The 24,023-nt window shown below is 32.4% G+C and overlaps 2 protein-coding genes and 1 long non-coding RNA gene across 4 annotated transcripts in view; 1 reads left to right on the forward strand and 2 right to left on the reverse strand.

Annotated features, from left to right (window-relative positions):
- Positions 1 to 524: 524 nt before the first annotated feature.
- The window catches only part of LOC105317916 (heat shock 70 kDa protein 12A), a 36,706-nt gene continuing 13,207 nt past the window's right edge, over positions 525 to 24,023 (reverse strand). Inside the window, exons 1-5 of one of the 2 annotated variants that reach the window (XM_011414733.4) lie at positions 11,426 to 11,538; positions 10,388 to 10,790; positions 7,248 to 7,469; positions 3,766 to 3,925; positions 525 to 3,458 (exon numbers count right to left, since the gene is read on the reverse strand). In XM_011414733.4, the coding sequence (XP_011413035.3) occupies positions 2,374 to 3,458; positions 3,766 to 3,925; positions 7,248 to 7,469; positions 10,388 to 10,768 (1,848 nt within the window). In that variant the 5' untranslated portion in view covers positions 10,769 to 10,790; positions 11,426 to 11,538 and the 3' untranslated portion in view covers positions 525 to 2,373. Of the gene's footprint in view, positions 3,459 to 3,765; positions 3,926 to 7,247; positions 7,470 to 10,387; positions 10,791 to 11,425; positions 11,539 to 24,023 lie in introns of those variants that run through there. The other variant, XM_066076129.1, reaches the window with a different exon arrangement.
- On the forward strand, positions 11,521 to 17,445 carry LOC136272931 (uncharacterized). Its single transcript, XR_010710998.1, has 4 exons — positions 11,521 to 11,672; positions 16,621 to 16,756; positions 16,902 to 17,096; positions 17,311 to 17,445. It is a non-coding gene; the product is annotated as an uncharacterized lncRNA (long non-coding RNA).
- LOC136272930 (heat shock 70 kDa protein 12A-like) lies at positions 14,705 to 22,440 on the reverse strand. The gene is made up of 4 exons (XM_066076130.1): positions 22,089 to 22,440; positions 20,241 to 20,462; positions 19,908 to 20,061; positions 14,705 to 18,358 (listed from the first exon to the last, which is right to left on the reverse strand). The coding sequence occupies exons 1-4, from the start codon at positions 22,410 to 22,412 to the stop codon at positions 17,244 to 17,246; spliced, it is 1,815 nt and encodes a 604-aa protein (XP_065932202.1). The 5' UTR covers positions 22,413 to 22,440; the 3' UTR covers positions 14,705 to 17,243.

Consider the following 24,023-nt stretch of genomic DNA (forward strand, 5'->3'; position numbering starts at 1 on the left):
CACCTTAAACATTTTCTCGGACACTTAACCGCAACCATTTTCAACCGAAAGATGATTAGGCATTCCAAACAAATAATTCTTTGCAAGACTGTTATTTACCCACAAGTCCACGTAAATACATGTGTATATGCACTTTCAGCATTAAAATTAACGGCTTTTTGGTAGCATTGACTACTACTACTGGTGTTTTCCGAAATGTTGAAAATGTTAAATCACTTCAGTACCACAATAATGAAATAAGAACACAAGGATGTGACCCCCCCCCCCCTACCCCCATCTTCGCTAGCCAAGGGTTGACGATCCACTCTGCTCCTCTACAACGTTGTAGAGGAGCAGAGTGGATCGTAAACCCTTGGCTAGCGAAGGTGCCCCCCCCCCCCTCCCCCAAATCTATGTTTTTTGGCAGTGATCGATTAAAAAAACAACCCTGGACGGAGCCATAATGATTTTAAAAGTACATAGATTTAAAAAAAAAAAATGAGTGAAGTTGATATGATGTATTGGTATGATAACAAAACCATAAATGAAAATGTAGAGTTTATTTATTGAAGATATGTACATGTAAATACAAACACTTGATATTTTCTTGCAGTATACAATGTAAATAAAGGTTAATAATATGAATTCAAGGTGTCACGATTGTGTATACCGGTAAATACAGTTACTATATATATTAATTAAAAAAAAACTTCACTATATATATTCATTTTCCAAAAAAAAAAAAAAAAAAAAAAAACCAAACGAACTTACTGGTATTTAGCAAATCTTACTAAAGTGGCTCACTACACGGTGTCACCTTAAATTAAAATAGTTTTTTCAAATCATTGGAAAATAACTTGAATATGATAAATCGTTATACGTCTAATAGGCAAAAAATTATGCATTTTCAATAAAAAAAAAAAATGATGATTTAAAAAACATGATTCAGTAAATAAGAATATGAACAAAATCCCAAGGCAGATTCGACCCCTGATCTGTGGTTTTCAAGGCCAATACTTTAACCACTGGGCTCTGAAGACAATTGATACAAAATTTAAAAAAAAAGCATTTAAAATGCCAATTTGTGAAGCATCGTCTTGAAAAAAAGTATAAGCCTTGATGCAGTGAGGTATCTATAAAAAAATGAAATGAAAGGATAAAAAAAGGAAAAAAATGTTAAATGTCATTAAATGTGAAATTAAACGAATAAACTACTTTGCATGTTCAAGCATTGTAAACAAAATACAGGTACATGTACTGTAAAACCAATTCTGTCACCAATCAAAACAATGCTTTTTATGTGCTGTCTTTTAAGAAAAATTAAAACATGCAAAGTTAAAAAAAAACAACCGATGTTAAACAAAATTGAAAAAAAAACCCCAACAAACAGGGCATCACTTTGGTACATGTATTACCTTGTTTATATATAATTTTATACACACACACATATATATATATATTTTTTTTACTTTCTTCAACCTTGCTTTATAACAGGTTTTTTTAAAAAAATACCCTTGGAATAAAGATTTATTCCAAAAAGTTAAACACACATAACATTCTCCTACATATAAGAGAAAAAAAACATGTGCTTTGATTCCATCAAAAACAATTACGACAATGCAAATGCAAGCATTATTAAGATTTCAAAAGTCAAAATATTGTATGATCAGAATACAGCACTATTTACATTCCATTGCTTCATCATGTTAATTAGTGTACACATGCAAATATGAATCTTAACTGAAATAATTCAAGTGATTACATTGCACACTTGTACATGTTCATCCATTTTCAGATTTATTGATCAATTACAATAAAACTTATATTTCTTTTTCCACTCTTGGATTTATACCTTGGAAAATAAAATATTGAAACAATTTTAATTCTGAATCAACAAAAAATAAACCAATAATAAGCCAAGCAATAAGCGTCATTACATATATACATGCACATATCACCTACAAAGAATCTTGTGCTATTCTGCTTTTCTAATTGATAACTTTCTTTTAAAAATTAATCTGTTACATTTGAAATAGACCAATCCACACTTTGCAAATATTGTACAGTGCATTGAGTTGTTTCCCTTTAAGGAGTCAACCAAAAGGTCCAAACTGGCAGCACTCCTCTTCTTAATACTATCAAACATTTGGTTGTCTTGTGATGAATTCTGTTTGGCTTTAGGCCTTCCTTCAATTTATGAGTAGCCCCATCCTGGGGCAAGGTGGAAAAAGATTTTTAATGTCAAGTGACAGTTACAAACCCCTAATTGTACAACTATGAAGGTTACTGTGAGATAAATATTGTTTATTCCTTAGCGATGCCAACCAAGGGACACAACTTTTGGAAAGAGTGGATTGAACTATTGATGATCCATGATCTTTTGATCCTCTTCATTCATTTTTTCTTTAGTATATCTGGAGACAGCAGGTCAAATTTTTCCTTGAATTCTTTGAACTTGTGCAGCTCTCTAGCAAGAATCTCAACCTCTGTTTCAAGAATAGATATCTCCTCCTCAATGTCGATAATGGTCCCTTTCTCTACCTTTGGCAATACGACCTTCAAAGAACCAACCTTGGAAACTCCCTCCTCATCGATAAACTTTGGATCTTCTTTTTTGGACAGGTAAACACTGCACTCAAGAGTATCCTCAACTGGCTTTAAAACCTCCAAAATAAAGGTTTTTGGGTACTTTGACTTAAGTTTATCACCTCTGGTGATAAATTTCTTGAAAACATCTCGACATCTGGCTTCATTTCCCACCATAATCTTTTTTTCTTCTGGATGTATTGCTGGGTCAAAGTTGGGCCAGTTCTGGATACCATAGGTGTAATTGGAAATGCGAGTGGTAACAGCATCTGGCACATGGCCCATATATACTGCACCTTTCAACACTGCAAGACTGGACTCCTCTGGTAAAACAAGGTGTTTTTTCCTTGATTTAATTTCAGTTCTGATCATGTCTTTAATTATGTAACATTCTGAAAAACCACCAACCAAAAGAACAGTATCCACATCTGCCAATTCAGGTTTTTTCCACAATTCATCAAGGTAGGATTTTATTCGATCACTTGTTTCTTTGAACAAATTTTCAAACTGAGAAAATGGCAGTTTCAGTTTGAAAGATTTTGAATCAAAGGAAATAATTTCTCTGTACTTAGATGAAGAAATGGCCTCAGCTATTCCTTTTTTGTCATCAAGGATTTCAGACAGAGACAAATTAATTCTAATGTAGAGGTTGTCTGTAGTTGTTAATTTTCCAGACCGTTTTTGAACTTCAAACTTTCGACCAAAATCCAAATAATCCTCTGTACATTCTTTTTTAAATCTTTCCATGGAATCCTCTCCAAAAAGGTCACAGAAGAACCTCCAGTATGCATCATCCACTTTAGTTCCACCCCAGTCTATTCCACTAGGCTGAATGACTTGCTCCACGCTTCCATCATAGTCCCTCTTGTGAACTGAGATATCGGCTGTACCACCTAAATACAAACAAAAAAATCCAAAAAATCTCTATAAATCTTTATGCAAGAAGAGCAAAAATCATCTTATTTTTTTTTTTAATCTCATGGTAATAAACTGTCTAGATGGTGTAATTTTTAAATGAAATTCATTCAAAATCATTGTTGATTTAAATACCGTATTTTTTTTACTATACTGAAAGGGGATCACTAACAAGTTATAGTATATCATTTTTATTTATTCTGTATCATGACCTTATATGATACAACACATTTGGAAGATAAAAATATAATTTACAAACAAATGTGAACTAAAAGTACTAAATACCTCCGAGGTCAATCACCATGTACTTGAAGCCAGGTATCAATTTATCTTGAAAGTCCTTTCTTGTTTTTGCTTTGTCCTCTTCTAGATACATGTACTGACAATAGACGGAAGCTGCCTCCGATTCAAGGACAACTTTCAGTTGATCCTTCTGTATTCCAGTCTGTTATGGGAAAACACAATCATTTTTGTAAAGTTTTTTTTTTTTTTTTTAATTTTTCTTTGTGGTAACTGCAGAAACATTTTTTGCTTTTCAAATATTGTTATTTGAGAATAATTTTGTTTGTATTAGTTGGAATTTTAATCGGGACCAGTTCAACTGTGACAATAAGCAATATTTCTGAAATTTTGAAAACTTTAGTTGGAAAGTATAAGGCAAATATTTTTAAAAATCACCTTTTAGGTACAATTTCTTATGATATATACAATGTCATGTATGTAGCACTTCTGCATAAATTACATGTGGGGCATTACAAATTAATGAGGCCAGGTCTTATTTGTTCTGCCTTAGACTTTTGAATGAAATTTTTTACATGAATTTCTACTGATATAATTATTATTTTAAGATAAAAAAATAATACATTTATTGCACCATTTGTTTAAGGGGCCATCTCAAAGTTTGTTAATTTTCAACATAGGACCCTATGGGATTTTGCTTGAAATGTACCGGTATCAATTTTTACATTTTTATAAAACTTCTGCCATAGGGATTTCTTTTTCTGTTCTACATATTAAAGTTATTGCTAAAAGGCATCAAAGGTCAAACAAGAGGCCCATGGGCCACATCGCTCACCTGAGGAACATTAGGTATGATAAAGTCAGCTTAATGGAGTCATAATACAAACAATCTGGACAATGTACAATAATACATGTAGATCCTGTATAAATAAAATCCATTTTTCCCCCTAGGAACTCGGATAGCCGATTGCTGCCAATACTTACAAGAGCAGACTTTAATCACCGCTCCTGCACATATATAGGGACTCAACGTTACGCAAGCAGGGATGATCGCACACCTACGCAACTCAACAGGTACCAACGTTAACGCAAGCAGGGATGACCGCACACTTGCGCCAACAGCTCAGTCTAACGCAAGCAGGGAGTGCCACACACTTGCGCTAGAAAGGGCAGAACACCAGCAGGGATGACCACACACTAGTGCTCCACCGCAACCACCACCAATACAAGCAGGTATGCCCGCACACTTGTATTAATGCGATACAGGGCAGGGATGACCACACACTCTGTATCGTAGGTTAGAAAACACGGAGATTATATAGAGCAGGAATGTCCACACACTCTATCTGTCCGTACCTGTTCAAATTTAACCCCAAAAACAGTCGCTCGTTGATATGCAATAGACACTGTCCCTATATATGTGCCGGCCTAAAATAATTCATAGTATCTAAAAATTGGAAATCAAAAATAAACAAACTTATCCGGCCTAACCCAAAACTACTTATGCAGAACAACTTATATACATTGAATATTTATTATTGTATAAAAATAATCGTCACAATAATTGGTTAACAGTGGATGCATTAATTAAAATAATCAAGAATCAATAAATCAAGGGCAATAACTCAATACAGTAATACAAAAAGATTCTAATGAAAAAATAGCTGCCTGCTTCAATTTTATAGTCATATCACATGTTGGGAATGCAGTTCTCAAAAAGATCCTTTACAATTGTTTATATATGGGATATTTAGCTACATCAAACTCTGAACCTTTTTGTGAGGCCGAAGAATTGTCCTGGAGCCAAAGTCTTAACAATTATAAAAGAATCATCTTGCTGATTAGTTTCTGAGAAGAAGATTTTTAAAGATTTACTCTATATATTCCTATGTAAAACTTCAACACCCCCCCCCAATGTGGCCTCACCCTACCCCCAGGGATCATGATTTTCACAACTTTAAATCTACACTACCTGAGGATACTTCCACACAAGTTTCAGCTTTCCTGGCTGATTAGTTTCTGAGAAGAAGATTTTTAAAGATTTACTCTATATTTTCCTATGTAAAACTTCGACCCCCCATTGTGCCCCACCCTATACCCAGGGGTCATGATTTTCACAACTTTGAATCTACACTGCCTGAGGATGCTTCCACACAAGTTTCAGCTTTCCTGGCTGATTAGTTTCTGAGAAGAAGATTTTTAAAGATTTACTCTATATATCCCTATGTAAAATTTTAACACCCACCCCCCCAATGTGGCCTCACCCTACCCCAGGGATCATGATTTTCACAACATTGAATTTACACTACCTGAGGATGCTTCCACACAAGTTTCAGCTTTCCTGGCTGATTAGTTTCTGAGAAGAAGATTTTTAAAGATTTACTCTATATTTTCCTATGTAAAACTTCGACCCCCCATTGTGGCCCCACCCTATACCCAGGGTTCATGATTTTCACAACTTTGAATCTACACTACCTGAGGATGCTTCCATACAAGTGTCAGCTTTCCTGGCTCATTAGTTTCTGAGAAGAAGATTTTTAAAGATTTACTCTATATATTCCTATGTAAAACTTCGACCCCCCATTGTGGCCCCTCCCTACCCCCATGGATCATGATTTTCACAACTTTGAATCTACACTACCTGAGGATGCTTCCACACAAGTTTCAGCTTTCCTGGCTGATTAGTTTCTGAGAAGAAGATTTTTTTAAAGATTACCTCTATATTTTCCTATGTAAAACTTCGACCCCCCATTGTGGCCCCATCCTACCCCCAGGGGTCATGATTTTCACAACTTTGAATCTACACTACCTGAGGATGCTTCCATACAAGTTTCAGCTTTCCTGGCTGATTAGTTTCTGAGAAGAAGATTTTTAAAGATTTACTCTATATATTCCTATGTAAATCTTCGACCCCCCATTGTGGCCCCACCCTACACCCGGGGGTCATGAATTTCACAACTTTGAATCTACACTACCTGAGGATGCTTCCATACAAGTTTCAGCTTTCCTGGCTGATTAGTTTCTGAGAAGAAGATTTTTAAAGATTTACTCTATATATTCCTATTTAAAACTTCGACCCCCCATTGTGGCCCCACCCTACCCCCGGGGGTCATGAATTTCACAACTTTGAATCTACACTACCTGAGGATGCTTCCATACAAGTGTCAGCTTTCCTGGCTTTCTGGTTCTTGAGAAGAAGATTTTTGAAAATTTCTCGAAATTTTTCATTAATTTCTAATTATCTCCCCTTGAAAACGGGTGTGGCCCTTAATTTTCACAACTTTGAATCCCCTTTGCCTAAGGATGATTTGTGCCAAGTTTGGTTGAAATTGGCCAAGTAGTTCTTGAGAAGATGTTGAAAATGTGAAAAGTTTACGGACGGACGGACGGACGGACGGACAGACGGACAGACAGACGACAGACAAAAAGTGATCAGAATAGCTCACTTGAGCTTTCAGCTCAGGTGAGCTAATAAAAAAAAGCTAAAAATGACAACAATACTCAGGAGTGAAAATAAGCCTTCATACCGATTTAGAAGCTTCAATCATGAACATTTTGGCTGTGTCGTCCCATATGGCTGGAACAGTGATGATAAACTGTATGTCACCCAGTGCAACTTCACCTTTGATTGTTTTGTTTATATCGTCCAACAGGCTGGTTTTCAAAAAATCAATGCAGTAAGTAAATATCTTCAAGGCATTGAATTTCTTTCCATTCTCATCTGCACAAAGTGTTTCCCTATTAACTCTCTGCAAACAAAATATTTAGAAGCTTGATCTTTAATACTTAAAAAACTGGCCAAAACTCTAGATGTATTCTATTGATTGACCATATTAAATCCAAGAAATCAACATAGTGAACTCATAAAATTGAGAGAAGCATCTCTGGAGGATTTTAAATTTTGCTTTTATCATACTGAGAGTTGTAATCTTTTATGAATTTGTACAAATGAGTTTGGTGTTCACAATTTTTTGTTCTCATGATTTGATACAAATCTGTATGTAAAAAAAAAGAAGAAAAAGGCTGCTACAGTAATGACAATCAATATCTGTGTGAAAAAGATGTGTGGTATCTCAATTTGCTATAAATTTATAACTCAGAGTCTGTAAGGCCAAAAAAAAAATATGTGTGTTTCCTATTTCATCAAATTTTAAAATAGGGTAGGTATAGGTCGGCTTTTTTTTTTTTTTTTTTTTTAAATGAGCTTTTAAGTTTTCCCCTTTCCTAGCATATGATTTTTCTATACAATAAGAAAATGTATTTTACAGGTGGAGCAATCATGGATAGAGACAACTGTTACAGAATTAAAGCTTTCTTAAATCTAAGGTTTATTTAGAATGTATACGAATTTAAGATTTTATTTTCATGTAAATAGAAAATATAAATATGACAGCCACTATAAATTAACAGAGTATAATACTCATTACCACAAATATATCATAAATCTGACATTAGTTCTATTTTCCTGGTCAACTGACATAACTGACTTAATATCGTAATTGTAAGTGTTGAATTCAGAAACAGAGGAAATTTTGGTTGATCAGACGAGAGCCTTAGAATTAAATCTTTTCAATAATTCCCCCCAAAAAATGAATACATAATTAAGGCGAAAATTTTTTTTTTAATTGGATTACGGATTTTTTATTTAAAAAATTGGGTCGGTAGGTCGAAAAAAAAAACAAAAAAAAAAAACCTGGCAAACTTCTTGGCTACCCGTACTTCTGTCTGACGACTTTATTTCCAAAACTTTGAAACATGATATGTGGGTTCTTTCACTTTTAAGAACTTCTGACACCGCTTGCCCCACAGTATGTGTGGGACAACACCAGGCCTCTCACGCCCATTTTTGGTACTGGGGTTGGGGCCAATGGAATGGGAAAAATGCGACATTTTGATAGAAATTGGGAATTTTTTTTCCTTGCTTAATGTACAGTCCCAAGAACAAAAACTAGGGTATATTGACAGGATTTTAAAGGTTAATTTTTTAAAAATTATTTTTAAAACTGGAAACGTGTGTATAATAATGAGAAAGAAAAGAAGTTAATTCACAGTGTGTGATACAAGTTTGTTACTGATGGTGTAAAATTTCCCAAAAGGTTTTTGTGTAATTACCAGCTATATGTTAAATGGCAAAGAAAATAATGTAACATTTTTTTTAGAATTTAAATAAAATTTATCTTATTTGTATTAATGTAAAATTTAATCTATATTTGTATTTATACCTTTTATAGATAAATTTTTCTTGTGTTAGCCTAATGACAATATTTATAAAATCAGTCTCTCTTCTTCTGTGTGTTTGGGGTATTAGTCCAACCCTTCGACCCACTTGCTACTGTTTTGTAGAGGATAGCTGTTCAGACAATCATTTTTATAATAATTTTAACATTTATTGCAGAATTATTAACTACTAACATCTTATCAACAGACTTTAATATCAGGATTAAAAGTAATAAACATCGTTTTTAAAATTACAGTCACCGTCTCTGAGGAAATTCTGGCTTAGTTACCGATCACAAGAAACAGTTTACAACCTGTTAGTGTCGCACATCTTCAAAGTGCTTTTATGACTGCTGAATATACAAGATATATATTTAGAATAAGTATGGTTTTCTTTTAAGTTACAATATTAATATTAGGCAATCTCAAACTGGGAAAAACACAATCAATTTTGGGAAAAAAGATGCCTTTTTTCACGCCGAAAATCGGCCCCAATTATAGAGGATCGAGGGGCCTGAACACTGTTTCAAGGTCTTAAACGACAGTTTAATGTCATTTTTGCAAATGACAGATATGTGAAAGTATGCCATTTAAATGATAAAACATAAACCACCGTTAGACAACATGGCACGAATGTGATAGAGAAGTGCGTAATCCAAACCTGATCAATTTTAAAACTGAAAGTGTAAAAGTTAAGGTATTTTTTCGCGAATGAAACCTATTTATGTGGTTTTTATTGATATTTTTCACCGTCATTTTATTTTATTTTTTGTATTTCTTTTAATTTATGTCGGTCAGTAAAAAAAAATTTGGAAAAGTGCATTTTATTTTTTTTCTAAAAGTCAAAAAAATTCGGTCGGCGGATCCGTAATCCAACTAATAAAAAAACGTTCGCCTAATGGTTTAAGACAAATTTTAAAAATTTCATTTGCAATTGAACTGCAGCATTTTAAAATCATATTTATAATACATGTATGTGAATGATTGTTGGGCCTATTCAAAGACTTACGATGTCTGCAGTCTCCACACCCAGAAATATTAAAAAAAACCAACTTTGCCTCTGCTTTTTTCTTGTACATCTTATTATTAATTTTTAACACATCACTGCCCTATGAAACTATTTATTGCACTGATAATTAAGCTAAAATAACTAAGGATAACTTTCATCCATACTGTCAATCTGCACTTAGAAATCTTTAAAACGCTTTGATAAGTGGTGTTTTCTATTGAATAGTTACAAGCGTTTTTTGAACTCTGATTTATAAGACTCTATTGTTTAAACCAATTACGGTTGGTATTCTGGATTTGGAATAAAAAGTGTTAGGGTCGGCGCATAAAAAATAGGGTCGGTCGGGAAACCGGAAACACACATATTTTTTTTTTTGGCCTAAGAGCAAAAGGAACAGACTGCAATATTTCAAAAATATTATAGATGTCTTTCATATTTTACCTCAGTGAGTTCTGGTTTCAAAATTAATTTGAACCTGCGGAAGAAGTAATGATCTTTATGTTTCTCATCTTCTGCCAATTCGGCATATTTTTTCTCTGCCTTGAATCCAAACTCGGCAAAATCACCGTTCGGCTCCAAAAGCAATGTTGTTGGTGCCTTATGGGTCATGTATTCTCCACCATGCCATGAGTGAGTGATAACTTTTGTCCAATCATTTCTGAAGGAGTATGCATAGCCAGAGTACGCTGTACCAAAATCAATGGACGCTACAATCTGTTTTTTACAGACTGAGGTCTTCTTGTCAACTTCTTCCTCGTATTCGTCATCACTATCCGTGCTAGACCAATCAAAATCATCATCAACTTCCATATTTGATGTCATGGTTGATCAAAATTCTAATGATCTGAAATATAAAAATGACTATGAAAAACCTGATACAAAACAAAGGAGTATTCGGCAAAAGGCACAAGGGCAGCTGTCAGGTCACTTGAATATCAAATGACTCGATTTAGAAAGGATCCATACAAGAGGTATTTTTTTAATTATGTGATAAAGCCAAATAAAACAAAAGGGTAAAATACTAATATGTTCCTCAAAGACAAATAACTCGAAAAATTCTACCCCTACTATATATACTAAGTACACATGTATTTATATATTGTAGGGGTAGAATTTTTCGATATTTGAGTTACATGTATAAAGCAACTGATTGACAAAAATTCAGACTATATAGTTACCCATGTATTCAACGACATTCAAAGCGACTTACTTACTCATCGAAATGTGCAAAGCTAAAATCCTACATGTTTTCTTTTAAAAGCAAGAGATATAGAAAGGAAAATAACTAATAATTAACGATTAAAAAAGATGGACAAGAATTGACAAGTTGTCTACTTTCGGTTTGAAAAACATTCTTTTTTTCAAGCAATGATGTACAAAATATGACTGATGCGACAATTCTATCATCAGATGTTTATCATAATGACTATAAAACTTAAATAATGATATATTGACTTCTTTTATGCACAAAATACATACCTGCAACCACAATAGCCAAAAGCTAAATTCTCGAATGCACTTTGGGATTTCCCAACATTCGAATTTTAGTGGTGTTGTTGATAACTCCCGAGTATTTCCGAAAATAATTATGGCGCATTATTTCAAATGATAAACAAACAAGCTCGAGGGTGAAAAGAGCAGAGGAGCATATCGTCACCCTTGGCTAGCGAAGATGGAGGGGTCAGTAATGAAGAAAATAAAAATATATACCCTTGCCAGATACCAGGTAAGGTATTAATACACTGAAATCTTTCAGAAAATCTAAATTATTTTCTTGTGTGATTTGAAGAGGATAAAACTTCATTTTTTTTTCATTTTTAAACAATATTTTTCTTCTTTATCTGAAGAGCTCTGAATGAAATTAAAGGAAGAAGTTCAAACTTTAAAGCTAAAATAGCTGGATTTTCTCTACTGATTAACAGTTTCTTGCCAAAAATTTCATATTTAAAGGCTAATTTAATTGTTGACCATACAGCCCTAAATATTAAGCTCTAATATCCCAATAGTAAAGACCTATTGTAAACAATGTTTGCTGATGAATTACCAAGTTTTATAAAAATACCGCGGTAGTATTTTCTTAGAATACTCGAATTTTAAATGCATATAGGGCCTAATAGATCAATATGTTCATTATAAATCAAGATGAAACAAAATTAAAATAGTATATTTTTCTTTCTTATTTACTATCATACAACTTGGCACAGAAATAGTTATCAATGTTTAGAATCTAACAAGGACTATATTTTTGTCGGAATATTGGCGTAGGAAGATATCACATGTTTCGTAATTCAGAATTGCTGTAGATAATTGAGTCTGTTTTAGCATTTTAAAAACAATATAATTAATGTTGGATTTTTTAACTAATGTAAACTAATGATAAGATACTTGGGTTTCAGAATTTGTATATCAAATTAGGTTTGTATAAGTTTTTTAAAGCGCCCATTAATTCTAATTTGTGTGAAAAAAATCACTAAAATCAGTATTTCTCTCTAATTAGATGGTCAATATATTAGCTTTTTTGTCATTTTGTATCTTTATATAAATTCTTTATAATACGTAAAAATCAGAATTATTTTATTATTGGAAGCATAAGAAATAACCAAAATATCTCAAAATTTAAAAAAATTAGAGGAAATGCGGGCTAGGTAATATCCATTTTAGTTTCAATATTCATTCCAATTTAGTAGTATAAGCTGATAGACATTCTGATAATCTATCATTTTATTGAAGAATAAAGTCTTCATATCTTAAACAGTTGTCTACATAACTGGAAAGAACTACATGTATTTTTATCATCCTTTAAGTTGAGGAAAAATGTAGTGACCTTGACCTGACCTTTATGCAAAAACGAGGAGGTCAAATTTGATCAAACTGATAGAATCATTTGATGATATGATCTGTTTTACTCTGTCAAAATTTCATGAATTTCTTATTATAAGAAGAATGTTTGATAATGAGAAGGCTCCTTCCTTAACGACATGTTTTATTGCAATTGGAAACATTAGTTTGACCTATAGCTATGGTATATGCTTTACATTTTAATATAAAACTATCTGCACTAAACAACAATTGTTGCTGAGTTCCATGGGCCAAGTAGCATACCATTGGTATGACTGTTACTGGAGACATGCTCGTAGGTTAGGGAATATGACTGCTGGTAATGCTGGTAAGACCTTTGACAACGGCTAGATATGCATGAAAAGAAACACACTCTATACTTTCCTGTGACTCTTTGATAGCGTAAATCTTGAACAACGCTGCACTACATAAACCCACCCCTCCTCTATGCCCTTGGTTAGGCCTATGATCTAGAAAATTTCTCGGGATGATTTTGCCGGTCTAAGGCCTATTTTTGATAATTTTACGTAATTTATGAAAATTTCCCAAGGAGGAACCAACCTGCCCTCCTCCGGCGAATCAACGCATACATGTGCGTATCCCATTTGCAAGTTCTTCTATATCCCGTTCGCTATTCTGGAGACGGTTATTTGAGTGATTCATAACAAACTTTACCGTTGAAAAAGAAATATCTGCACAAAAAGGTAGCGCTTATTAGGAATTCACCTTGTTCATCTGATAAGACATTTTCAGTAAAAATGTATTATTATTAAAGTCAACATCCGTAATGATATTTTTCTACAAATTTCTATTATAATGTAGTGAATATTTACGTAATTGGTTTTTTGAAAATTATAAGTTATCATTGATAGTATTATCTTCTATGTTTGGTTATTTATTAAAAACATTAAATATAATCAGGGGTCACGTGACAAGAAAAAGCGACTTTTTTTGAAAGGTATAAAAAAAGCAGCCTTTCTGTTAAACTGAGTTCAGTCAGTGGACAGCTGACAACCCTCACATCCAACGACAATAGGCTGTAACTTCACTGTAACGTTCTAATTGACCACCATGATCTTTTAATCACTTTTTAGGGATAATTGGAAAAATGATTTAGATCTTGAGATATTCAATTCAAACCGCTAAGGCGAGTTATGTATTTTTTTTCTGAAGTGCAAGCTACATTCATACCTACAGGAATTTAAAATGATTTGGTTTTATTGTTTAATTAAATGAACTATAATTATTACGATTTCATATCGAATTACAAATATGCAGAGTGCTTTCCGAATGAATTTACGTATGTAATATGATTAAAACTTACTAGTTTTAAAAAGAAATTTGCATTTAAAACATGAACATTATTTATTTGCATGATCATTTCTTCGCACATGCACAGAAATTAAACAAGGAGACAACAGTAAATCACAATGTACGAGCAAAAACAGCTGATAGTTAGCAGTTAAAGGGACTTGTACACGTTTTGAGCTCAAAATTTTCAAATTTTATTTCTCCTTTTTGATTACCTATAATGGTAAATATTGATATTTTTAAAGATTCGTCAAAAGTCAAATATTGAGTTACAAGCAAGATACAGAGTTTGAAATACTTTGTTATGTAAACAAAGCTTGAGTCTTGTTATTGTTTACATATGTGTTATATTGGAATTAATGAGTTCCAATATAATAGTGCTTTTTTTTGGGATAATATTATTCATGAACACATATTTTTTGGCACGAGTCATTTTGCCAGAGAAACGGTAATTTCTGTACTTTGCATTATTTCTAAACAAATATAAAACTCGAGCTTTGTTAACATATCAGTGATTTTATTACCCGTGTTTCTCGCTTGTAGCTTGAGTTTAAACGTTGTCATTGTTACAAAATGAACAATTAGTTAAATAATTCTAAACACAAAACATTAACAAATAAAATTTTATTCCCAAATCGCGTCTTAATTCCATTACTACACTGTATCTGTTAATTGTTTGTCAAATATGAAATTTCTTTAAGTTTCAAATTGTTAAACTTATGACATTTGGAGAGTCTGCCAAAAGAATATATGATTTCAATGAGTTCTGCTAGATATATGTTCGTTGTATTTTGAAATAAGGCCTACTTCAAAAGAATAGTTTCGTTAAATATCTTCATAGTTTATCCAATTTAAATTGTTAACATTTGGTAATTAAAAAATGAAACCAACAATACAAACATCTAATAAAATGTAATAGAGATAATTTTTTTTATTTTTAAATTCTAACGAAGAGCAGATAACTATTTATAAACGTATAATGAGCAAAATGTTACGTACACATGAGATTTGTTTAGTTCATTGAAATAATAGTTTTATAAACCATAACTTGCATTAGAAAAGTAATTGAAAATTGTTCAGTTTTACAATATACATTGAATTCTATGATGAATCTCTTGTAACAAGTAATTAAAATATCTCTCCGATCAAAACACAAAAATTGATATTACATGCGACAATGTAATCATGTGATTTATAATTTAGAGAATCTAAAAATTATAATTGAAATGAATACACTTAAAAATATTTCTAAATTAAAATATCATAATAATAATTTGTATTCGTATATTGTTTTTAGCAACTGAATTTAAATGAAAGGAGAAAATATTAAACATCTCATGATATATAATTCGATTTTGGATGATAAACCTGACTCTTGGATTAAAGTGTGAAAATTTCTATATATATCATTAGCGACAAAAGTAAACATAATCGTAAAATATCAACGGAAATGAGAATTACAAATTTCTGTGGTTTATGTGAATAATGTGATTGGCAAAATGAGCAAAATTTAAAATGTGGAACAAATCAAACAGTTATGGAAATTTCAATTCTATTTGAACTTAGTACATGTTATCATAAATTAAGATAAGACATGTGTTTTCATGAGGTTTCAATTGCACTGCGTAAAAATCCTTGAAAAAAAACCTAATAAATATATGCGTTTACTTTTTAAAATCTGATATATACCGTATATCGAATGTCTCACTTGCGAAAAAGACATGTATACATTTCTATCGATCCCATCAAGTAGAATTGTCAATGTTTCAAGCTTTAAATACCCTTCATTGTCTACATACTGTGGATTTTCAAGTGTCCTTGCATTTGATTTCAGAAGTTTAAATGCTTGTATGTTGGATTTCCCTTGCTTACAACTTTGAAATCAAAGTACTGAAGTACTGAAAGCCGGGCTCTTTTGGTGTGTCTTTATGCATATTGTGTAGTAAAGACTGAATCCCTCTCTCTCTCTCTCTCTCTCTCTCTCTCTCTCATGCTTTTAATGTCGGCAAAGCACTAGAGAGCGACCAAATTTTGTAAGCGGCTATAAACAAAACATAAGTCTGTCTAGTAGAAGTTAAAAAGTTCAACAGTTGCTGCCTTGAATTTTGCAACAAGCATTATATATTCAATCCCCGTTTCTTCATCGTGCAGCAAAGTAGTTCATGGAAATTCATGTGCTTTGTATGTGTCCAAAATGCATAGTAATGTTTTAAAAACACGTTATTAATAAGGAAACTAAAAAAGATAGACAATTCATTCGAAATTTAAAAAAAGAAACAAAATGAGAACACTTTTGACAAAACGTGGCTCTTTGTGTAACTATTTGGTATAGCGGAAGCTTTACCTTGACGCTGTTTGGTTTTTTGTTTATTTGTGCTATTTATAGTAACATAGGCGATTGGCCTGCCTATAGCCAGGACTCTGCTTTCAGCAGAGCCCGGCTAAAAATACGTCTTTACATAAAATTATGATCCTTTTATTACCCTTTTTGCAGCATTTTAATTTAATGTGTTTTCTTTCATTAGATGCCATGTTTGAACAAGTATACCTGAAAAATCTTTTTGAGATCAGGTCTGGATGATGACCCAAGTAAAGTTCTCCTTTGTCAACTTTCTTGGTAGGAACAACCACTGCATTTTCCTTGAGACTCTTTTTAGTACAGTAAGATTTGCATAAAATGTCTCGTCTGTTCTTTTTTAACATTCATTGTTAGATCCTTAATTTGATTGTAATTAAGTCACATTTAAAATAAATCCTCTATATATCTGTCGATTAAAAGTAAAAATTATTTCCACCTTATCTTTAGGGCATCAATACAAGCTACACAAAAAGTTCGCAAAACCATGATAAAAAAAGTCTGGAAAACGAAGTAAGGACAAAATGACTAACAAAGTGGGACAAAGATTTTAGCACCCCCTCCCTGCTGTGTCTTATAATTTATAAAGAAAAAATACTTTGTGAATGTTAATGAATGATAATGAAAGAGCGAAGGTGTATACAGGTTAGTTCAATGAGTATATATATATATATATATATATATATATATATATATATATATATATATATATATATATATATATATAAAACACTTCTTTTTGTATAAAACCATAATGGTTCCAGTTTGTCTTTGATAATCTTCATTCACTTTTCAAGGTAAATTGATATCCTCGGAAAGCAGGTCAAACGAAACTTTGTATTCAATCTTATTTGTACAGTTGCAAGCAGTCACGTGGAGCTCTGTGTCCCCAAATATCAAAGACTCTTCTATATCGACATTTCTGTCGACCCCATCAAGTGGAATGTTCAGTGTCCCAAGCTTTGTACAACCTTTATCGTCAACATACTTTGGATCTTTTTCATTTGAAATAAAGACCCCACAATCTAGCGTCTTTGCATTTGGTCTCAGAGATTTAAATATGTAAGACTTCTTGTCTCCTGGCTTTATTTTTTCTCCTTTGGCTACGAATTTGAAAAATACGTCTTTGCATCTTGGTCCATCGTCCATTACGATTCGTTTTGATTTGACATGTTTAGTCTCATTGAATGCCGGCCATGATTGAATTCCATAGGTGTACCTGGAGACTCGTTCGGAAATAAGATGTGGTTGATGACCAAAGTAAACTGCTCCTTTGACAACCGCTAGACCTGCTTGGTTAGGAACAACAACTCTGCATTTTCCTTCGAACTCTTTCTTGACAGCATCTTGGATAACGCTGCTTTCCGAAAACCCCCCAACCATTAAAATTACTTTTAAACCCCCCTCGATGTCTTTATAAAGCTGTTTTAGGTGGTTGACAAGTAAATCAATTGTTGGAACAAACATCTGAACAAAAAAGGAAGCTTCCATGAGTAATATACCGTTTTCAAATGTTAATACATTCCTGTAGGACGATCTGGCAATGACACTGTTAATAACAAAGTCTATAGATTTCCCTTTAGAATTACTCTGCTTTTCTTCAATTTCCTTAATCGCAACTGGAATTCTAATGGCAAATTTTGGTCCAGTTACAATTTCATTTTTTGTATTGACTTCAAATGCCCTTTTCTTGAATTCAAAATCTTTCCAAAAGTCTAGACAATCTTCTACGTATTCGGAATCAGTATAAAACATGTTCATTACTGATTCTCCAAAAAGATTTGTAAGAAATTCATTGAAGGCTTTATCGATGCACGTTCCTCCCCAACTGCCTCCGCTTGCCGGAACGAGTTCCGCAATGGTACCGTCTTGTTTTAACTGATGAATTGTTATATCGGCTGTTCCTCCTTTAAATAAAACAAAAGACCAATTGGCCACATCGCTCACATGAAAAACAGTTATTGAATCTCTTTAAAAATATAAATATGAGACTCGTCTAAAATATTGTAAAACTCGCAAAAAATGTTCAGATAAAAACACAATATTCAAAAAGAAGACAATTAAAACCTACGGTTTTGACATCAAATCCTATATCAAAGTTGCATCAAAGAACCAATCTTATTACCGTAGGCCTCAACGGATCAAAGATAACAATAGCGAAAAATGAAAAATGATAAAAAGTAAAGATTAGATTACTGTGAATAGAATTTATTGAAGTAGCAAAATACACCTCCTAACGATGATAAATAATCAAAGGCCTAATGATATCTTACTTATTTTGACTGTGAATTATTTATAAAAAATGAAACAAGGTCACTGTGACCTTGACATAAGGATATAATAATATTAAGTTGCATACACAATATCAATATCAAAGATATAGAATTAACAAAAATGGAAAAGAAAAAATAAGCATAGGAAGCTTTATGACTATAATCAATAGAATATTATTAAGAAAGAAAGATTTCCATAACGTCATCACTCTTTGCATGATATTGTACAATATATAAAAGGGGGTATGGGTAGAGTTAAGATAACACCGACGGACTATCGAATCCAATGCATTTTAAGCCCCTATCTGCAAAACCCGGGGGGGGGGGATAGACCGTCTTTCCGTCTGTCTGTTGAGCATTTTTATATCTTGAGATGACCCCTGTTTAATACGAGATTGAAGAATTTAGTAATTTCTACATTTAATGTAGAAAATAATCACATACTACAATTTAAGGAAAAATGCCTATTGCTATTGTAGTATTTCTATAATTTGCTTTAAAGCGCGGAAAATTGCATTTCTCTTAATATTTGTACAGTAAAATAAATGTACCTATATTTTGAAATGGCACCTTAAAAGATCCAAATGGTAGATGGTGTTCTTGGAGCTCCACAAATATACTAGAGTTGGTGTATATTACACATGGATAAAAATAAAAATTTTGCTTTTGTAGTTTTAGAGTACCGCCTTAACACCAGAGTGACCTTTTAAAATAATGGTAAAAGTTTCCTTGTTTATCCTTCCCATGTCCGCCAGAACCCCAAAACAAGGGGTACCATTTAGTCATTTCGTATTCTACCTATGTATTTTGTTTTGTCTGCTAGATTGACAATAGTAGAGAAAAAGAGTTTGCATATATGTTCACAGTATTTACAGCTTTATACTGTTTCCTGGTCGCTGGGGGTTTGGATGATTTCACAATGCCTATGTCATTGCTCCTACAGATGTCACACAATAAATGGTTCCGAATAGCCAAATAGATTTACAGAATATGTTGTAATTTATTAGAATTATAATTCTTAACAAATGACTCATGGAAATAGACGAGGAACGAAGACGGAAAACAAGCAAGTTAAAAACAGCGTTATTTCCGGAAGTGCAAAACATTATTTATTGATATTTTTATTTATGTACATATTTACAATGTAAGTATTTAGATATATTAGATTAATGTTTAATCGTACCACCAAGATCAAGGACCATGTATTTAGCACCAATTTCATTTTCCGGCTGGAACATTCTGCTTTTGTCGGTTGATTCCAAGTGTGTCAACTGACAATAAATGGATGCTGCTTCGGGTTCCAAGGCGATTGAGAGTTGGTTGCTTTTAATTCCTGCCTAATAATACGAATCCAAACTTCTTTTTTTTAATTGAACACCTCTTTTAAAAATTTCTTCAACGTTGTGAACTACTGCAATATTTGACTTTTGAACCACACTTTACCATTTTTCTACTTAAAAATATGCTCTTAATACCTACAAAGACAATGTATGTGTGGTAGAATTTTCTAGTTTACCTTGACTGCAGCTTCCCTCATAAACATCTTTGCTGTATCATCCCAAATTGCTGGAACTGTCAAAACAAAATATATATCGTCTACGGTAATTTTGTCTTTTTGTATGTATTCCAACGCTTTTAAAAGGTGCTCTTTCATGTGGTTGATACAATGCGTAAAAATTTTGATGGCATCCATTTGTAATCCATTGTCTGCAACGCACTGGGTTTTCCTATGAACTCTCTAAAAGAAGATCAATAAGAAGGGTTAATTTACTTGCAACTTCTACAGTCTATGAATATAGTGGCAAAAACTTCATAAAGATTGTTTAAAATGTAATTTGCAGAAAAATTCACAAGAATTGATGTGTTTACCCGATTTACGGTTGGGTAACGATTTAATTGATCCTTTTTGACTCCCAAAGTATATGTTGGTAAACGGGTTTTTTTTTAAAAACCATTAAATTTGGTGACAATGGCGAGTGATGTTTAAACCAATCATTGCCAATTATGACCGAAAAGACCAAAGTATATGCCGCACATTTTCTCTGTGTTTAAACGATGTTCATTTAATAGTATGAAAAAAAATTAATCAAAGATTTCTCCTTTGAAACGCCGCATCTAGATTTCTAGGTTTCAATACACAACTAAAAATAAAAACGGGGTTTTGTACTGCAAGAGAGATGAAAATACCCGGATGATAACGTTGGAAAATTGAGCGGGATATTCCGAGTGACTTCCGAAAGGAGAAATGATGTAAACATTTCCCATTACAAGTGACGTCAGGTAATAAATCTCTGTGAGAAATCTATTTTCGTTCCTGTGAATTTTCTTAGGAAAAAATAATAATAATATGTCACTAAAAATATCTTCGTTTTTCCCATTTCATCGATTTCCATTGCAATGGTCTTTCACAGGTATGTATATTTTTGTTAAAAATCGTCCAAATGTGCTGCATAAATATCTTAAGACAGACTTAAGGTGCAATGGCAATGCCAATGAACGGAGGAGAAGATCTGACTTCGTGTCGTCCAAATCATTTAATAATAGCAAAATACCATTGATCGAGGGAGTGAAACATGTACTTAATTGTCTAGACGCAGTTATTTAAGTGATTTGAATACGTGTTCTAAATGTTCGCAAAATTAATTTTGACGTAGCGGTACAAAGTTCCATAATTTTTTATTATATATTTCTTATAGATATTTTTGCCCAAACGACTTTGTTGGTGCATGGCATTTACTGTACTGCACAATAAAGGAATATCCTTGTGAAAAAACCCTAACTTTTTTAATATTTAGGTTTTTTTTGCACATATCTTGTATTTCAATCACACATCGTAATGGATAAATTAAAAAAATCTTACGCATAGTTTTATTTTACAATGATACATGTATATATGTATATGGAAAAATACCCAAATTGAATTGCAAACACTAGTACAGGTGATATTCGTACACATTGTGGAATATGATATGTGTTGTTTTCCAGTAAAAAAAGAAAATTAGAATGTAAAGAATAATGGGGGTTGGATTACATTTCCTTTTTCACAAATTGTCAATAATGAAAAATAAGTCAACAAAAATGCTCAATATTAAACATGAAATCAATTTTAAGTAAATACAGAATACCTACATGCATGTTACAATTTTTCATAGATTGTCTGCCTAGTGTTATTTAAATCTAATTTTCTACAATTATTTAAAAGAAGCCTTTTTTTTTTAACTTAAATCATGTCTTTAATGACTTACAAGTATCATAACATTGAAAGTCAGACATAGACTATTATGATATTTGATTGCAAAAGTGTATTGTACGTTCCAGATTTTAGCCCTATATAGTAACACCTGCAAAACCAATACCATGTTACCTTTTCCAGAGATGTCCGCAGTATCATCTTAAAACGTTGAAAGTAGAAGTATTTCTTGCACTCACTCCCATTTTCTGCTAATTCTGCATACTTTCGTTCTGCTTGATACCCAAACGAATTAAAGGACTGATCTGGGTTGAGAAGAAGAACACTGGGAGTCTTATAAGAAAGATTTTCGCCACCACCCCAGTTGTTTATCTTTACCTTGGTCCATTCATATTTGAATGAGTATGCATAACCTGAGTATACAGTTCCAAAATCTATAGCAGCCACAAGCAGTTTGGGCGACTTTGAGGCCTCCTCCTGTGTTAGAGATTCAGCCATGACTAAATTCTACTTTCTTTTTAAAAGTTAAGAATACATATCGTCTATATTTAGCCACTAAATCACATGGAGTATGGCCAAAACTGGCAAAAGTAATTTACGAGGTTCATTTAAGAATATGTACACAATAGCACTCTCCGTATCATATTTTAATTAAAAAAGGATTAACATGTTATTTGACGTATTTTATTTTAGCTATACTCATTATTAAGTTTCATTCGATAAAACAAATATTCAGTAGGTAATTGGTTTACTTGATTCAAAAGTCATACGAGTTGGTCTGTGTACGACTTGACTGTAAATCTCAACAGGTAGTGTCACCTACATTGTACGTCAAAGATTACTCTTTAACATAGTTTCTCTAAATATCGCCTCCTTTTTTATATACAATCAATCTTTCGAGCTCGAGGCCCACACTCTCATCAACATGTTTCTTTATCGCTTAATATCAATTTAGAAACTTGTATGGTAAGCGTTCATATTTTTTTTAACATGTAAATTAATGCCGAAAACGACCGAGAAACTAAAAATGAAAAAAGGAGCCATCTCATCACTTCTGTTATATTAATCGAGTACATTTAAGGCTTAAACCAAACGCAAACACACTTTTCATGTATGTTTAACATATAAACACATTTAATATCTTCTATTTAATATCTTTTAGTTACTCTTTTGATTCTGAATAGCAAACTTATGAATTCCATAACCGATTTAAAAAAAAAAAAAATTAATTTTATAATATAACATTATATTTTTCAGATAAATTTTTTTTATAATATAACATTATATTTTTCAGATAAAAAAAATCAATAACATTATTGTTCAGGATATTCACCGTATACATACGTTTTTGTTCTGTACTAAAATCAACTGTTACAGTTATTTGATTCGAGATCGATTAGACACAAAAAAGGAGAGAGAAAAAAGAAAAGAAATAAGAATAACACAAATTTGAATTCTTCAGAAAAACAACAAAACATGTAAGAAATCAAAGCAATTGTTTTTATCTAAAATTATCTTAAAAGGACACTTCATTATTATTTATTTTTTGTCTATATGCAAGTAATAAGCAAAATATACAGTAAGTCGCGGCGACTTTATATCGTAAGTAACTTGTTTCCGGTTAGCATGTTATATCTATTCGTTAATTTATCCTTTTCAATTATCTCAATTAAAATTTTGATAACATCATACACACTAAAAAATAATGAATTATTCAGTGATAACTTTCTCTCCATCCCCCAATTTTTCATTGGATTAATATATATTTACATCTACCAAGTATTATTTCCTCTATTTCCTACGGAAACTTATATTTAATTCATAGCTCTATAGAAACAGCCAGACTAAAATCTACACGCCCCGTTTATGGATTGGTCGAAATGTACAGCAGCTGAAACTGACAAGAAACTAACAGGACAGATATCCACACGCCCTGTTTATCGATAGAGTGTCTTCCCACTTAGCAAACATTTTGAAAAAATACAGGTAAATTTGTGTAGACTAAGTGGGACTGGGGTGATGGTGGAGAACAAAAGAATTTAATTACAGGTAAGCTATAGTCTGTTTTCAGATGTCATGAAAGTAGGGAATATATATATATATATATAT

Source organism: Magallana gigas, chromosome 2 (assembly GCF_963853765.1).
Source record: "Magallana gigas chromosome 2, xbMagGiga1.1, whole genome shotgun sequence".
NCBI classification, from domain to species: Eukaryota; Metazoa; Mollusca; class Bivalvia; order Ostreida; family Ostreidae; genus Magallana; species Magallana gigas.

Excerpts from the sequence above, each read along its gene's own strand:
- LOC136272930 (XM_066076130.1), bottom strand. The coding sequence starts at position 22,412 with ATGGCTGAATCTCTAACACAGGAGGAGGCCTCAAAGTCGCCCAAACTG. Across the intron at positions 20,463-22,088 it reads TGCGGACATCTCTGGAAAAG|AGAGTTCATAGGAAAACCCA; the intron begins GTAACATGGTAT and ends ATCTTCTTTTAG. Across the intron at positions 20,062-20,240 it reads TGAGGGAAGCTGCAGTCAAG|GCAGGAATTAAAAGCAACCA; the intron begins GTAAACTAGAAA and ends TCGTATTATTAG.